The sequence below is a fragment of the Oryctolagus cuniculus genome, chromosome 10, assembly GCF_051225735.1.
Source record: "Oryctolagus cuniculus isolate XC-2025 breed Fujian yellow rabbit chromosome 10, ASM5122573v1, whole genome shotgun sequence".
NCBI classification, from domain to species: domain Eukaryota; kingdom Metazoa; phylum Chordata; class Mammalia; order Lagomorpha; family Leporidae; genus Oryctolagus; species Oryctolagus cuniculus.
In genome coordinates, this window is record NC_142876.1 from 45,611,432 (window position 1) to 45,629,895 (window position 18,464).

Sequence of the window (18,464 nt, forward strand, 5' to 3'; positions counted from 1 at the left end):
TATAATAGTATATTATATAGGATTTCCTATATAATAGATACACAACATGTGTATAGTGTTAGTGAGAATGAAGAACCTTATTGTTCACAGGTATTCACAAACAAAAATATTAGATATTTTTCTCATTGTTAAACAGAGGGAAAATGGCATGATGTATTATACATTATAGATCCATTTTTAATATTTTATAATAGATTTTACTCAATTCGTTCAACCAGAAAGGCCAATATGTGGAGGAGGCAATAGTCTATTTACCAGCCCACACCTCCCCACTTGTTCACCACGTGCTTTAGTAGGTGACCATCATGGCCTACCTCTTTGACATGAGATTGGTATGCAAGATGGGTGACTACTCTCCACTCAAGAATCACTACACAAGTTTTATTTAACTCAAATCATAATGATCATAATCCTTCACTGGTATTTATTTTTTTAGTTGTAAATTAAAAGAACAGTCCCTTTTCCAGTCTGAGGAGATACTAAGAGGTAAGCTTGTAAAACAGCCAAAGGACCTGTCTATGTGGACAAAACCATTTGGGATAAAATAAGAGGTCCCCAACAATGTTCAGGGATAGGCCCAGTACTATTAGTTCCTCTGTTCTCTGCTACATAATGGAGCTACACTGAGCCAGAAACTCTGCAGATTTTGCCTAAGCCAGTTCACAGTGTGTTTTGATTACATGACAAAGTGAACTCCATGATACCTGAGACTGAGTTCCAGTTTCTTAAGCAAGTGTCGGATAACACAGCCTACAAAGACTCCTCATTTGTGTTCCATGGCATAGTAATGATTTAGTGGTCCAAATCTCATTGTAAGTTGTTGTATTAAAAAAAAAAAAAGCTGAGATCACCTCATTCTGAACTTGAACAATAAGAATCTTGATCATGGGGCCAGCATAGCCAGTTAAGCCACCATCCGCAGTGCCAGTATCCCATATGGGCACTGGTTCCAGTCCTGGATGCTCCACCTCAGATCCAGCTCCTAGCTAATGTACCTAGAAAAGCAGTGGAGGATAGCCCAAGTGCCATGGGAGACCCGGAAGAAGCTCCTGGCTCCTGGCTTCAGCCTGGCCCAGCCCACATGGTTGCAGCCATTTGGAATTGAAGACCTCTCTCTTTCTTTCTCTCTCTCTCTCTCTCTCTGTAACTCTGTCTTTAAAATAAAATAAATCTTAAAAAAAAAAAAAAAAAAAGGAACGTTGATCTTGTACCTTTCAGTTCTTCCACAAGGGTTAAACTACCATCCACATTGCCTGCAGGATACTCCCTGACGTAGATGTTCAGTTGATCATCTTCACTTCCACTGTTATATAAAAAGAATTGCAAGCACTGAAATCCTCTTTTTGGGTACAGTGTTCTACTTTCCAGCCTTGCTGTGGCCCCCACATTTACAGAGCTACTGTCGAAATGCATGAAGAAACCAGAACCTGTTCAGAGGGTAAAAGCAGAATTGAGAGAAAATAGATACTGGGTACAGCAATGTGTGTTTGCAATGGCAGTGGGAAATTCTTTACATGAAGTATAACTAGCATCAAGATATAAATCACAAGGTAGAAAGTTCAGAAGCCTAAGCTATATGTCTGGCACTTGGAAAAGCTAGCTGGTTGACATAATGGAATAAAACTGAACATTTCCATCATTCAGAAATTGTTTACTTACAGTAATTGGAGTTTTCAGGTGCATGCTGATTTTTGCTTACCTTGATTTCTATGAGCTGTAAAGATAGAGCAAGCTTAAGCATCAATTGCTATTTAAAAAAAAAAAATCCAGCGGTGAGCCTTTGGCACAGTGGTTAACATGCCAGTTGGAATGCAATTGGAGTGACTGAATTCAGTTCCTACTTCCAGTCCTGATTCCAGCCTACCACCAATACAGATCCTGGAAGGCAGCAGATGATGGTTCAAGAAGTTGAGTTTCTGCCACCATGTAGAACTACGCTGAGTTCCTGCCCCCTAGCTCCAGACCCAGCCCAGCCCTCCAGCCATTACAGGCACTGGGGCAGTGAACTGGTGGATAGGAACTCTCTCTTCTCTGTTAGTCTCTGTTTCCTCTCTCTCTTTCTGCCTGTCTCTGTGTCTCTCCAGTGTGAGACTTCAGGTTGTGCCTAAACAGCAGACAAAAAAGGAGACTCTGCAAGGAACAGTTTTCAAATTTTCTCAATCCTGCTCCAGTTCCCAGCTGAAATAGCTCCCACTTGCAAATGCTAAAGAGTATTCATCTCCCTCCATAAGCATGAAAACAGAATTGGATATTAATTCAGAAGGAGGGTGTGAAACTTTTTTAGGTGTAGTTTTGTACACTGTAATTAAAGGTGAAGTTGTAAGTATTTCTAGAGAAGTAAACACCCTTTGTGAGGGCAGGAGAAAAAGCTCAGCCAGAAAACTAGGGCCTTTGCTGCCATGCCCATTGCTGAACATTTTTTATTTTTATTTATTTGAAAGGCAGAGAGACAGAGATAGACAAGCAGAGAGATCATCCATAAGTTGGTTCACCCTCCAAATGCCTGCAACAGCTAGGGCAGGGCCAGGCCAAACCCAGGAACCCAAAACTCAATTCAGGTCTCCCACGTGGGTAGCAGGAACTCAAGTACTTGAGTCGTCACATGCTGCCTCCCAAGAAGCGCAGTAGCAAGAAGCTAGAAGTGGAAGTGGAGCCAGTACTTGAACCCAGTCACTGATATGGGATGTGGGAGTTCCAAACAGCATCTTAATGTATCAAATTTTTAAAACAATTTCTAAGTTGTTTTTGCATTAAACTACCAAAAAGAAAAGTAACTCAATTTTCAGTAGATATTGGAAGACTAGCATTATGGTGCAGCAGGTTAAGCTACTGCATGCTACTCTGCCATTCCATGTCAGAGGGCTGGCTCAAGTCCTGGCTGGTTTGCTTTCAATCCTGCTTCTTCCTAATGTGCCTGGGAAGGTAGCAGATGATAGCCCAAGTACTTGCCCCTGCCACCCACTTGGGAGACCAGAATGGAGTTCCCGGCTCCTATTTCCTTTTAAGATTTACTTGTTTGAAAGGCAGAGTTGCAGAAAGGCAGAGGCAGAGAGAGGGAGAGGTCTTCCATCTGCTGGTTCACTCCCCAGATGGCTGCAACAGTCAGAACTGAGCCGATCTGAAGCCAGGAACCAGGAGCTTGTTCCGGGTCTCCCATGTGAATACAGGGGATCAAGGCCTTGGGCCATCTTCTACTGCTTTCCCAGGCCATAGCAGAGAGCTGGATTGAAAATGGAACAGTCGGGACTTGAACCCGCACCCATATGGGATGCCCGCATTGCAGGTGGCAGCTTCACCTGCTATGCCACAGGGCCGGCCCCTCCTGGTTTCTTTTTGGCCCAGCCCTGGCCATTGTGGCCATTTGGGGAGTGAACTGGTGATTGAAAGATCTTTCCCTCCCTCTCTCTGTGTTACTCTCCTTTTCAAAATAATAATAATAATAAAGTACAGCAACAACCAGGTAAAGTCCACATTTTAATATTAAAATTATATTCATTAGATTGGGAATAACTAGAGTTGGTAATTTCAAAGGTTCTTCCCAGTTCTTTGCTTCCTTTGTCTGGAAACTCAAACTTTTAAAACACCTCTAAAGGAAGGCAGAACTAGCAATTCTGACCTGAGTTCTTTATTCTTCAAATTTGTTTATTTGATTTTAAATATTTTTTTATTTTCCACCTTAAGCAGGTGCTATGATTTCAATAGATTCCCCTAAAGTTCCCGTATTGGAAACTAAACCTCCAAATTCATATGCTAATGGTATTGGGAGGTGGGGCCTTTGGGAGGTGATTAGGATTAGATGAAGTCTCTACCCTTCAAATAAAAGAAAAAAATTTAAAAATTTTAATGAAAATAAAATGTTTATAAACAGAAAGACTAATAAAAATGCATGTGCATTGAAACATGAAAATGAAAGCAAAAGCACATTTTAATTATCAAAGACCTCAACCCCCAACTGGATCATTTGAACTATCAAGCCTTATATACATGCCGTCAGAAATGAGGAAATAAAATAAAATCTGGTACTTGTAGCCAAAGGACTACTTAATTCAAGACAAAATTAAAATGAGAAAAAGTATTCATCTGAAGAAAATTAAATAAACTGTGCTTCCTACCTTCAGAACATGTAATCACAGTCAACTACAATTCTGACACTGAATAATACAGTCTAGAGCTGTCCATTGGGAGGACATTGTATTCTGTAAGCTACTAGAAAACACTGCTACCCGTGAGCTAAAAGTCCTTCCAAGAGGTACTGTCCTCTCATGCTGTGGTCAAGAACTGACAGAGGCATCACAGAACCCTGCTCAGACATGCGGAAAGAAACAAACTGAGAAAGTAAAAGCAAAGAAATTAACTATGTTCTTTTAAGGCACAAGACCTACCTATTCCCTAGGAGCAATCTAATGGGTGATCGGTAATAATTCTGGTAGAAATTAGAGATAAAACCCCCATCTTTCATAATGAGAGGAAAGGCTCGAAGCACTAAATGAGAAATCTAGAATTAAATCACTCCTGTTACCTTCACACTGGCCCATGTTGGAATGATCGGTCTCCGGCCCCCCAGAAGCCCGAGAAACGCGTTGCCAGTCAGCAGCATCTCCTGAACCTTGGATCATGCCACACACATTTTCCAGTTCAAAGTTGCACGAGTCCATAAAACTCAGGGAAGAAGCTACAAAAGGCAGAAAACAATTATTGATACTCATACAACATTATCTGCATGATACCAGTGAGTGTGTCACAGGAGTAATAGGACAAGCCAGGATGGTGCTAAAGGTGATGATAGCTTCAACACCCCTCCTTGTTTGCAAAGGCTAACCTAGGGATGAGTAACTGTGGATCTGAATAAACTGCCCACCCCCAGTCTATTTTTAATTAATTGTCTATTTCTGTAAGTCTGCACTCCCCTAGTTATCTTTCTTTTTCTTTAACAGGCAGAGTGGACAGTGAGAGGGAGAAACAGAGAGAAAGGTCTTCCTTTTTCCATTGGTTCACCCCGCAACGGCCACTGCGGCCGGCGCACCACGCTGATCCGAAGGCAGGAACCAGGTGCTTCCTCCTGGTCTGCCATGCGGGTGCAGGGCCGGAGCACTTGGGCCATCCTCCACTGCCTTCCCGGGGCACAGCAGAGAGCTGGACTAGAAAAGGAGCAACCAGGACAGATTCTGGCGCCCCAACTGGGACTAGAACCCGGGGTACCGGCACCCCAGGCGGAGAATTAGCCTATTGAGCCACGCCGGCCATTCCCTAGTTATCTAAATTATTAAGCCACAATCCAGATTATTTGATCCCATTTATATTAAACTATAGATCACATTTTAGCTGAAAAGAGGTTTGGGTAACAAGTTGGTGTAAATTTGCATTAGTAACAACTTTGAAAACCTGCCTGGGGCATATTCTTACAAGGCTTAAGTTGTTTTTAGATCGCAAAGCCAGACCTTGTGAGAAGAAAGGTAAACTTCCAACTTGCAGTTGGAATCTAGGTGCTATTCTAACTCAGTTTTTTTTTTTTTTTCTGGATATTAAACTTCTATAATCTCAGAAAACCCCAAATGGCACAGATCATCATTTTTCCTACATAGTGGAGGAAAATCAAAGTCATTTCAAAGAACCTGTCACATACTGCAGTTATACAATCGATTCAGCTTTAAGAGATCATAGTCGCTGAAGTCCATTCGTTGGCCAATCACATCCTCAAAGTCTGAGATCCTTGTTACAATGGTTGGCTCTGTTCCATTCTGGAATGCAGTTTTACTGTAGTGCATTACTGAAGTGTAATCATAGGGGACATTCAGAGAATCTGATACTTCGTCATCATAGATGTTAAAATTGTGTTCTCTGCCTACATAATACATTAAAAAATCCAATTACTTCATGTACACAAAATTCAATTTCTCTTATTCAAAATGCTGTTTACTTAGAAATGGAGACTATAATAAGCTAGAGCAACCTTTGCTATAACTGATCCACTGTATTTCAAATGTTTTGTATATTTGTATCTTAGAATATAATACCCAAACTTAGAATTGCAATGCCAGCAGTCATATTGAACACATTTAAGGTTCCATTACAGCCCAAAGTTCATACATTAGCATTTGGTCTAAGGCTCTAAGAACTGCTAACACGAAGGAGAAATCTAAAAATGTGATTGAGGGGCAGGCATTTGGCCTAGTGGTTAAGACTGGCATCCCATATCTGAGTACCTAGGTTGGAGTCCTGGCTTCACTCCCAATTCCAGCTTTTTTTTTAAGATTTATTTTTTTATTAATTTGAAAGGCAGCAGTACAGAAAGAGGAGGCAGAGAGAGAGAGAGAGAGAGAATCCTCCATCCACTGGTTCACTCCCCAAATGCCCACAAGGGCCAGGGTTGGGCCAGGCCCAGAGCTTCTTCCAGGTCTCCCACATGGATGCAGGGGCCTAAGCACTTCTGCTGCTTTCCCAGGTGCGTCAGCAGGGAGCTGGATCAGAAGTGGAGCAGCTGGGTCTCGAATTGGCACTCATATGGGATGTCAGCATTGCAGGCGAAGGCTTAACCTGCTACTCCACAACGCTGCTCCCCCACCCCCTTGTTCCAGATTCTTGGTGAAGCACACCCTCTGAGGCAACAGTGATAGCTCATGTAATTGGGCTCCTGCCACACCCCTAGGATACTGAGTTGAGTCCCCAGGGCCTGTCTTCAGAGCCACTGCAGACATCTGGGGAATGAACCAGCAGAGATCTCTTTCTCTCTTTCTGTGTGTTTGTGTCCTTCTCTCTCTCTCTCTCTCTCTCTCTCTCTCTCTCTCTCTCTCTCTCTCCCCATCTTTCTCTCTGCCTCTTAATTCACAGAAATACATTTCTAAAAAGTGCAGTTGAGAATAGTCAGGTTCACTGGCCAGAGATGATAGAAGATTGGGGGCATCCACAGCTAATAGAGATTAAAGTCAGAGGATGCTGGGAGGGTAGTGAGATGGGACCTGGTAATGACCACATAGAGTAGGAGGCATTGGAAAGGACTGACATAATCAGGGCTTTTATGGTTATTGGAGTGGGTGTACTTAAAGCATGGTGACTGTTGTATGATAACGTATTGTATATTTCTAAGCTGGTGAGTGAGTAGATTTTAAATATCATCACAAAAAATGGTAAGTAAGGTGCTGTATATATGTTAACTAGCTTGTTTTAATAATTTCATAGTATGTACTTATTTCAAGACATTATATTATATCCTATAAATATATGCAATTATGATTTATTAATTTAAAATAACTATTTTTAAAATAAAAATGAATTCATTTAGAGAAGATACCAGAATTCTTAGCACCCTACCAATGGGCAACCTGAGAAGGGTCAACATTGTGAACACCGTGAGATGGATCTGATCTCCAAATCATACATATTATCAAATGTGGACCTAAGTTTCTACCGAAAATAAGACTGTGGGAATCCTAAAGAATGAGGTTGTGGATGAAAGCCAAACACTTCTTTTGCTCTAGAAATCTGTTAGCTTGCTGCTATACAGCAGTATAAATGTAAGTTGAATTTCCTTAACCTAGGGTTTCCCAAGCTAAATTGACCACAGATTCCTGGTCACCCATGAACATGCCTTGGGACAGCACACCACAGGACATGCTCTGGGAAACCAAAAATCAGTTTCTAAGATCATATGCAGTTCAAAAGTATGGTACTAGAGTTCTGGGAAGCTAGTATCCCAAGAACTTTAAGGCACTTCAACTCATTGAATTAGAGCTAAATGAAGTGGGACATTGAAACATCTGAACTTATCAAGCATTAACAGGTGGCCCAAATGGCAGAAGAGAATTCACAATTAGAAACTCAGTCTTCAAAAATGTAAAAAAACCATGTATAGACCTGGCCTGGTCCAGACCTAGCTGTTGTGGGCATCTAGGGATTGAAGAAGCAGATAGAAGCTCTTTCTTTGTCATGTCTCTGTCTCTTTGCTTTTCAATATGAATGCCTTAGCATTCATATCTCAAGAAAAAAAAAACAAAAATATACTTGTTAATGTTATCACTATTGAGCAATTCACCAAAAAATATATTGCTTATCTTGAGTTAATCCCATCACTTATATTTAATATTTTTTATAAAATTTAATCACTCAGTAAAAACTATCACAAAACAAGTATTTGATTATTCTCGATATCCTTAATTTTAATTTTTATCCCTAATCATAATTTTTCAAATATACATTATGAATATAAGAAAACAAGAGAAATGTACCTGACAGAATTCTGTCCCAAATTATGCTGACATAGTCATCCCGATCAGAACGGGATTGCTCGTGCCAGAATCCCAGCGCATGGAGAAACTCGTGCTGAACTGTAGCTATTCGGTCACAGTTGGCCCCAATGGAAAGTTCTTGCCTCCCAACATGCCTATTTCCTACATAGGACCAGCAGCTTTTAAGAGCATTTACAGGAGAAGGGGGAGAGTTGTTAGAACGATGTGCATTGAGGTCTTAGAGCAGAATCCCCACTGCCCAGTCCACTTGGTCACCCAACTAAATCCTTTCCTCAAGTGGACACTGCGTTTCTCTCATAACCTGGGTGAGCGAAGAATACCTCACAGACCAGATAACCTTTGGAGAACTTTTACTAACACCAAATATGTGTAGGAGCAAGTCATCCCCCAGTCAGCATAGCCCTGTTTTTTCCTGGAAATTTCAAAGGCTTTGAAATCAGCCTTGGTATGTCTCTCCCCATCCACAGGTGTCTTACAGGGAAGCCACCACTCGGAGTTGCTGAGCTTCAGTCAAATGGCTTGTTACGTTCTTAACTCAAGTAATAAGAGCAATAATTTATTTAACAGCTAAAATAAATTTAGATATATGTGCACAATAAACATACATGTGTACATATGTATTTTACTTGAAGGGGGAAATAAAGACCATGTAAATTTCAAGCAGCCTGAAACTCACCAGGTTGGGTTTATAATCCCACTCACCTTGTCTTCATCTTGGTAACGTGGTTGCATATATGATAATATTCTTTTTTCTTTTTTTGAGATAACCTATTTGTAATTTATATTATTCTCAAAGACTTAAAGTCTCCACTAAATAAAGAGTTCAAATAAAAAATAAAAAGATCATAGTCCAGTAGGAAAATAGGCAAGGGTTATAAACAGTAATCAAATGAAAAGATGTTCAATTTCACTTATACAAAGTTTAAAATAGCAACAAAATATTAAAACTATTGTGATATAATTTCTCTCAATTTGTTTGACAAATTTAAAACAAAGTTTAACAAAACACTGTATTTGCAGCAAAACTGATATACACAGACTTAAAATATTTTTTGTATGGCTAGAAAAACCATATTCACTGTCTTTCACTCTCCAGAAAACAAGAGGAAGTCCCCAGCCCATCCTAAAGGTCAAGGTCTTGGACAATTGCTGTGATATAATACCCCTTAGCACCCTCAGGAGACAAGCTCATCAACTTACCCGCTGCCCTTAATCACTGATATATAGTTAGCTTCTCCAGACCAAGGCTTGAAGTCAATGCATGTTTTTAGACGGTAGCGTTCAAATGCATTAAGGATCACTCCCTTAGCATTTATATCTAAAGGAAAAAAACAAAAAATACCCTTGTTAAAGTTATCACTATGGAGCATCTCACCATGTAATATGTTGCGTGAGTTAGTCTCATCACAAATATTTAATATTTTATTTTTATAAAATTTAGTAACAGTAAAAATTAAATATTGTGTAACAAGTATTTGACTATTCTTGATATCCCTAATCTCATTCCCTATTCCTCTCGAGCCTATTAGTGATATATACCTAAAAATAAACATTTTTAGGAATGTTTAGGAGTTTCCACTTTTTAATTTAAAAATTCATTTATTTGAAAGGCAGACAGAGTTAGAGAGAGAGAGAAAGGGAGAGAGAGAGAGATCTTCTATATGCTGGTTTACTCCCAAATGGCTGCAATAGCTGGAGCTGGGCAGATCAGAAGCCAGGAGCCTCTTCTGGGTCTCCCACGTGAGTGCAGGAGTCTACATTTTTGGGCCATCCACCACTGCTTTCCCAGGTGCATTAGCAGGGAGCTGGATCAGAAGTGGAGCAGCCAGGACTCAAACCAGTACCCATATGGGATGCCCACAAACCCGTGCCCATAAGGGATGCTGGTGCAGGCAGCTGTTTAACCTGCTACAGCACAGAGCTGGCAAGGGAGTTTCCGCACCTCAGGGAATATACAGATAATATCACAGGCAATCAAAATATAGTCACCATCACGTGCTTCATCCGAGAGGCTGCAATACATACTTAGAACCCTACAGCATGGCTTTTAATCTGAGAACTTTGAGATGGGAGGGTCATGAGTACCCTGAGATAGTACGTAAAATACATCTCTATCTGTACACCTGCAAACACAAAGTGCATTTTCCAGGGATCATTTTGATGAGATTCACAAGTAAGTTCAGGGCTCCAAATAGGGTTAAGAGCAATTGCTTTGGAGACAAATGTGAAGCCATGGGGTAGATGGATGTGGGCCTCAAAGAAGGCAGGGTTATGAAAACAACAACAACGACATGCAGGAAAAGAATCTCCAGGGGTGATGGAGAGGAAGAGGTGCATGTGGAAGAATCATCACAAATAGTGATGGTGCTGGTGAGATGAGGCAGGGCTGCCTGCCAGGAGCTGGCAGATGGTAGGACACAGCGGGAAGTGCTTTGGAGCCAGGCACACCTGAGTCCTGCCCCAAGCTCCCCACTTCCTTTGGTCCTATAATCTTTGCCAGTTTTATTAACCTTTAGAGCTCTGGTGTTATCATCAGTTTAGTGAGGACATAAATCCCCCTTTCAGGGGTAGTATGAGGGAAAAAAGAGTAAGGAAGGTAAAGCCCCAAGGAAGTTGAGCACCTGTTGAGCACTAGCACCTGTTTACTCAAACCACCTTCTTCTTGATCTCCTGCAATCAAGCAACAAATCTAACACCTGTTTCCTAAATCTTTTTTTTTTTAATTTTTTTAGCGATTTATTTATTTATTTGAAACTCAGAGTTACACAGAGAGAGGAGAGGCAGAGAGAGACAGAGAGACAGAGAGAGAGAGAGAGAGAGAGAGAGATCTTCCATCCAATGGTTCACTCCTCAATTGGCCGCAACGGCTGGAGATGCAGCAATCCGAAGCCAGGGGCCAGGAGCTTCTTCCAGGTCTCCCACACGGGTGCAGGGGCCCAAGGACTTGGGCCATCTTCTACTGCTTTCCCAGGCCATAGCAGAGAGCTGCATCAGAAGTGGAGCAGCCGGGTCTCGAACTGGCACCGATATGGGATGCCAGCACTTCAGGCCAGGGTATTAACCTGCTGTGCCACAGCGCCAGCCCCCTAAATCTCCTTTAGATTTATCCACTTTCTTCTATCTCCACTGAGAGTCTTCATTCCAAACTTTTCATTTCTTCTTTGATTTTCCCCAATAGTTTCCTAACAGGTCTCTCTACTTTTTTTTTTTTTTTTTTTTTTTACTCCATCAATTACATGTCTTCTATACTGCAACTAGTGTGATTATTCTAAATGCAATTATAGGGGCTGATATCGTGGCACAGCAAGTTAAACCACTGCCTATGATACTGGCATCTCATATCAGAGTGTCAGTTCATGTCCAGATTGCTGCTCTGCTTCTGATGCAGCTCCCTGCTAATGCACTTGGGAAAGCAGCAAAAGATGATCCAACTCCTTGGGTCTCTGCACCTACTTGGGAGACCAGGATGGAGTTCCAGGCTCCTGGCTTTGGCTTGGCCCAGCCATTTGGAGAGTGAACCAGTAGATAGAAAATTAATCAGCCTCTCTCTCTCTCTCTCTCTCTCTTCTTTTCCTCCTCCTTCTCCTCCTTCTCTTCCTCCTTCTCCTCCTCCCCCCTGCCTTTCATATAAATAAAATAATTTTTTTAAAAAATGCAATTATATTGGGGCCAGCACTGTGGCATAGTAGGTAAAGCTGCTACCTGTGGCCCCAGAATCCCATAAGGGCACTGGTTTGTGCTCCAGCTGCTCCACTTTTGATCTAGTTCCCTGCTGAGGCACCTGGGAAAGCAGTAGAAGATGGCCTAAGTGCTTGGGCCCCCAAGCCCATGTGGGAGACCTGGAAGAAGCTCCTGGCTCCTGGCTTCAAATCAGCCCAGCTCTGGCCATTGTGGCCATTTGGGAAGTGAACCAGAGGATGGATTCCCTCTGTTTCTTTCTCTCCATCTCTCTCTCTCTCTCTCTCTCTCTCTCTCTGTAACTCTGCCTTTCAAATAAATAATCTTTTAAAATGCAATTATAACAATCTGACTCCCACAACAAAACATTTGGTCATTCTACCATCAGTACACATTCCAAGTTCCTTACTATGGGAAGGTCATTCTCAATCTGGGTCACACCAACCTGTTCATTTCAGTAGCTCCTACTCCCAATCAAAATCCAAAGTAAGGTCTCCTTTCTCCATGTTCCATAAGCCTAGCACACCCTTCCCTTGCTCAGACTGTACTAAACCTTATGGTGCCTTTATGCCAGTTAGAAAGATACACTCCATCTGGGCAGACACAGCAAGTGCTGGCTGGCCGGAGGGATGAACAGTGCTTTCAAATGCCTATTAGTGAACAGAACACAAACCGCAGTCCACTTGCCCCACCTTGTAGGCACCTATGTACATGGGTACAACTTGCATCATCTCCATGGCAGCCCCACCACATGGTGTCACCTGCTCCTGAATGCCTATGCCTTTACATCCAGGTTGAGACAAATATCCCTCCAGCGTGCTCCTCTGGCTCTTTGAACATACCATGAATCATGATATTTTTCCATATTATTTTAATTCATGTTCAGTTTCACTTAATGTCCTCTGGAATGCATAATCTTTAAGGAAAACACTGTTTTCCCCCCAACAAATGTTTCCCAAAGATCAATTCTCAAACTGATGCTAGTCAGTGATTTCATTGTCACCAGTCACTAAATAAAATGACAATCATGTTTAGAGTTACCCATTACAATGAAATTTTTTCTATAGAAAAACATAGCTTTAGATTAGATTCTTTGGACTTTTGAGAAATTTAATACTAAACTTATAACATTATTTTATGAATTGATGGTAAAATGGAGGAAGTTCTTGTTGTCATTTAATAAAATAAACAAAAAATAAATCTTGGCTTAATAAAATCAAATGTTGGTAAAACAATACCAGTCCCTAAACTTAGTTCTTGATTAACTATTTTGGATATTTTTAAATCATAAGTAAAATCTGAACAAATAGTAAACACTGCTTTAAAATAAAAAGTAACTCCTTAAACTATATCCCTTTTGTCTAGCATAGAGTAGAATCTACATAAATGTTGGTTGAATTAATCACTGTGTTGGTCAAAATGCAGCAAATATTTCAAACACAATCATTAAGGTTCTTTTCATTTTTCATTTTGTTTACTTTTTAAATGAATCTGCAGATCCACAAAAAGGAAAAAAACCTTAAATTTCATACAATCCTTCCCTTAAAAACCACTGTACTCATATGCTGTCAGGAACATCCACTAGTTATAGATACTTCAAGGTGCATACTAACCCAAGCTGTCTTCTAGAACATATGGAATGGTGTGAGGCCATCTATACATTTCTCCAATGATGGAATTTCTGTCTTGTGCCTGTTAAATAAATGTTGAAGAGGGCTAGTTAAATGAATTAGGCAAAAACATACAAAATAATCAATAGTTAATCTAGAAATAAATGGGGTTTAAAGCTCACCCAGTTCAGTCAAAACAAATTTTGTATTTTATCGTAATCTAACAAAGTTTCTAGGGAGAAATCACTAATTTCATTAATTTAGTTGATAAAACTGGAGAAGGAATCATGTAAAAAATGATTATTGAAAACTGAACTATCAATATTTATAGACTCATAGGATAGAGTTTCCTACACTAGAGATTAAAAATATATGAGAAGGAGGTGATAGCAAAGAATCAAAAAATCTATAATTCATAATATTAGAAAAAGTCACCTATGAGCTAGGTCAATTTTCCAAATTTTCAGGAGATCTTAAATGCTCTAGAAAATGAATATTTCATTACTGTGTCTGTCCCATCAACAAACTAAATACTATTCTATAGAATAGGGATCCCTTGGTAATATAGCTACCAAGATCTCTACCATCATGGAGCTTATATCTAGAGCAGGAGACAAAGAATGTGTAAAAAAGTGAAAAAACCCAAGGTGAATTTAAAAGTTGCAGAGAAAATAGAAAAAAAGGATAAGGGGAAGAGTAAAGGGACGTGGAGCAGAGAAGTGGTCAGCACTGGCCTCCCTGCAGGGATGACATTCAAGATGCAATGGGAACCACAGGAAGGAGTTCGGATGGAAAGGGGCCTTGTGGTGGGAATGTGCTTGGAATGTTGTGTGTGTTGGGCCCAGGAGCCTAACTCATTAGTTAGGAGAGAAAATGTATGAGAGGAAAGAAGAGCAGAGATGAAGGAGAGGGAGGCAGGAGTTAAGGGCTAGGGTTATGTGTGGAATTCCTCTGACTGTGATGGGAGCTGTAGAAGGGTTTCAAGCTAGGAAGTGAAATGGTGTTACTGACTATTGAAAAGATGACTTTGCTGTGGAGGGTAGGGACAGGTATAGGTTAGAAATGATTAAAGAAGAGCAATGTTTAAAATAGAAAAGACAAATTAGGAGACTATTAGAAAAACCCAGGCAAGAGAGGATGGAGCTTGAATTAGGCTAACAGAATGGTTGGAGATGTAGGGTATATAGTGTGTTGGAGACAGAAATAACAGAACTTGCTGATGGGCTGGACAGAGAGTGAGGAAAGGGAAGACGTGAATGGGACTCATTTTATTTTTTCCCATGGGGTGGGGGTGAGGAAGGAACATAGAACTTACAAAGGTGAGAAGGGAGAGAGGAGGAAGGCTTTGTCGGACAAGTCAGGATACACTCCATCAGAGGATATCTTAGGTCTGCCATCTTGTAGACATTGAAATGGCGCTAGCAAGCTGACAGCCGGGTAGATTGCTCTGGCGCTCAGAAAAAGGACAGGACCAGAGTTATGCTTCTGGAGTCAGTGGCATAGAGATGGCATTTAAAGCCCTAGCCAAGGTGAGATTGAGAGGAAGAGTACACAGATCAAAGAACATGATCAAGGGGCTGGCATTGTGGCATAGTGAGTAAAGTCAGCATGCCATATGGGCACTGGTTCAGGTCCTGGCTTCTCCACTTCCAATCCAGCTTCCTGCTATCCTGCCTGGGAAAGCAGTGGAAGATGGTCCAAGTCCCTGGGCCCCTGCCACCCATGTGGGAGACCTGGAAGAAACTCCTGGCTCCTGGTTTCAAACCGCCCACCTCCAGCCTTTACGGCCATTCAGGGAGTAAACCAGTGGATGGAAGATCTCTCTGTCTGTCTCTCTCTTTTTTCCCCAAAGAAACCTTTTATTTAATGAGTACAAATTTCATAAGTACAACTTTAGGAATATAGTGATTCTGTCTCTCTTTTTCTCTCTGTCTCTCCTCTTTCTCTGTAAATCTGACTTTCAAATAAATAAATAAATCTTTTTAAAAAATAAAAGAACATGGTCAAGACTCAGCCTCCAATCCCACAGCTGTTTCTTGCAGGGAAGCTCCTGGTGAGATTTGGGGTGATATAATTGTGCTTCAGGTGTGGAGATGTAAGGGACTCAGGTGTGTATCTGTGGGACAGTAGAATTTTACAAAAACAGGCTATTTGATTATTGTTAGATAAAGAGTGTATAAATATTTAAACTATTTTTAATGTGTAGTTCTTTTTAAAAATGTTTATTTTAAAGGGAGGGAGGGAGGGAGGGAGGGAGAGAGAGAGAGAGAGAGAGAGAGGTTCTATGTGCTAATTCACTCCCCATATGCCCACAATAGCAGGGCTGGCCAGGCCAAGACTGGAGCCTAGAATTTCATCAGGATCTCCCACATGGGTCGCAGGAACCCAAGTACTTGGATCATCATCTAATGCCTCCCAGAATGCATTAGCAAGAAGCTGGATAAGAAATGGGGGAGCTGGGACTGACGCTGGCACTCAAATATGGAATGCAGCTGTCTCAGGTGGACAGCTTAATCCACTGTGCCAAAGTACCTTCCCCAAAGGTGCATTTATTTTTAAATTAAGTGGTTCTTGTCAAATTGTCTTCTCTATTTTTTAAGGTTACATACTCTCCCATGTAATAACATAAACACATTCGTAAACAAGCCCCTTTTTCTCTCCATCAGCACCAAAAGTGATAGTAAGTTTTTAGATCTTTTCAATCTGGCGGACAATGAACTATATCACGTCTTTAAAATAGTGTTTAGGAAGGCAAACACTTGTGCCCCTTGTCTCTACACATGTGGGCCATGTTTGTCCGCGGGTCCTGGTGACTCTGTCAGGTTCAGCACTCCGTGCAAAGGTTTGGGAGGACCTTTATCTGGCAACACTATTTTTAGCTGAGTTCAAGGGAGAAGTCACAACATGTGTTTCTTGTGGTGAAAAGCCTAATTCAATGCAAATGTTCACAAAGTGAGTTTAATATTGTTTCCACTAGGTTGAAATCAGTGAGGTTCTATTTTAAAATGAAAAGGCTATGTTACTCCAATAATGAAAAATCAATCAAATCAATAACATTAAGACACATGTAGTTAAGTTAAAATTTGAGTAATGAAAGATGAAGTCATTATTATATGAATCCCGTCAAGTACAATGCACTTGAATAAATGTGCCACCATGAGTCTGTGCTTGGGCTGGGCTTATCAAAATCCATGCTGTCCAGTCATCCTCAACTACTCTGTATTTAGCTTGTAGTGATTAGTAAAAGGATCTTCCTTGCACTGTTTCAACTCACCCCAAGTTTGATGTCTCCCTCAAAAAGATCCAGTCCCAAATCTAGAAGTGAAGTTAAAAATTCAAGTTAGCAAAATGCATTCAAATTCTCCATTTAATATAGGATATAAAAAATAATCTACAAACCTTCATTGATATCAAATATGTCCTGGTCAATTCCACCATCTATATCTTTAACTAAAAAAAGGAAAAAACACATGATATTATATTTATGAAAAGAGAAAATGTTTGTAAATTATATAATCAGAAATAAGCAAATTTCTTTTACCTCAGGTAAGTAACTACTAGATTCTAAGTCAATATACATTGATTGATTGATTGAGAAACATCCATGAATAAGGTTGGGGGAAAAGGGCTTTTGCATGTGTGATCTGTCCTATCCACATACCTTGAAAATCAAAATTTGATTTCAGCGATAAAATATCGATAACTCAGTATGTGAATAAGCCTAATTTGGGAGACTGGACTGGATGACTAAATTGAATAGGAAATAAATGTTTAAATTTATCAAACCAATTTTCTCATTTATTTCCCTTTCTAGTAGTATACTTAGAACTCCCAAGCAAAATACTTGAACTAAAATTGAATTGTTCTCCTAAGTTGCAAGGGGGTAAATCACATGGTATGCAATTAATTAGGAGTGGACTCTATTATCAGGTTTATCTGATTTGACAAACAAGCAGAAACAGTAATAGCAAGCACAAGTAGGATGTCTATGTGTCAGTCACTGTGTTTGGCCTTTCTTATAACACTGTATGCATAGTTTTCTGCTATGTGTACCCCAAAACACAGACAATAAAAAGCCCCTCAATAAATGAAAAGAAGTCCGTGTTTGATCAAAATTCAAAGCAATATTATGCATATGAAATTATGCTTAACATTAAACATGTCCTAGCTGCTTTTGTCGTTCTGTTACCCACACAACCTAGAGAAAAACTCAAAATATACTCACCAAAGTCTTCTGGAGTTGGCTGGGAGATAAACAAATTTTAAAAAAAAGATATTATCATTATGTCCATGTATAAATGACATTATTGGTTCCACTTTATATCTAAACAATGATTTTCTGCCATATATCCAAGACAGCTAAACTGGAGACTAACATGACTTTTTGAACAAATGGCCTCCTCATTTCATACAGAAAATGAAACTGCCCATTAAATTAATTTGAAGGTAAAGAAAGTAAGAAAATTACTTCAAAAGTAAGAACCCAAAACTAGCTTTCAAATAAGTGTTCACTTTAAACATGATATTCCATGATTTTTTTTTTTTAGTTTTTTAATGTTTTGAAAAGTAGAGAGACAAAGAGAGAAGAGACAGAGACAGATCTTCCATCTGCTGGTTCGCTCCCCAGTGCCTGCAACAGCCAAGGCTAGACAAGGCCGAAGCCAGGAGCTGTGAACTCATCCAGATCTCTCACATGGGTGGCAGGAATTCAAGTTTGAACCGTACCTGCTGAATTGGAAGCAAAGCAGGGACTTGAACCCATACATTCTGATATAGGATGTGGGTGTCCCAAACAGCATCTAAATGGCCTTGCCGAATGCCCACTCCTACACATGATTTTCTAAAGAATTCATGAAGCAACATTTGAAAAATCTAATACACTCACAATGTTGAAACTTTATTATAATGTATAACAATACTTTTAAAAGAAGTT

General features: G+C 40.2%; 1 protein-coding gene across 5 annotated transcripts in view; it reads right to left on the bottom strand.

Annotated features, from left to right (window-relative positions):
• The window catches only part of MEP1B (meprin A subunit beta), a 35,875-nt gene that overhangs the window by 12,177 nt on the left and 5,234 nt on the right, over positions 1-18,464 (bottom strand). For 3 of the 5 annotated variants that reach the window (XM_089305203.1, XM_089305204.1, XM_070050345.2), the window contains 9 exons: positions 17,757-17,775; positions 16,931-16,981; positions 16,806-16,846; positions 13,535-13,613; positions 9,444-9,561; positions 8,223-8,401; positions 5,624-5,842; positions 4,520-4,672; positions 1,212-1,427 (listed from right to left, as the gene is read on the bottom strand). In XM_089305203.1, coding sequence (XP_089161329.1) covers positions 1,212-1,427; positions 4,520-4,672; positions 5,624-5,842; positions 8,223-8,401; positions 9,444-9,561; positions 13,535-13,583 — 934 coding nt within the window. In that variant the 5' untranslated portion in view covers positions 13,584-13,613; positions 16,806-16,846; positions 16,931-16,981; positions 17,757-17,775. Of the gene's footprint in view, positions 1-1,211; positions 1,428-4,519; positions 4,673-5,612; positions 5,843-8,222; positions 9,054-9,443; positions 9,562-13,534; positions 13,614-14,846; positions 14,979-16,805; positions 16,847-16,930; positions 16,982-17,756; positions 17,776-18,464 lie in introns of those variants that run through there. The other 2 variants (XM_070050350.2, XM_089305205.1) reach the window with 2 other exon arrangements.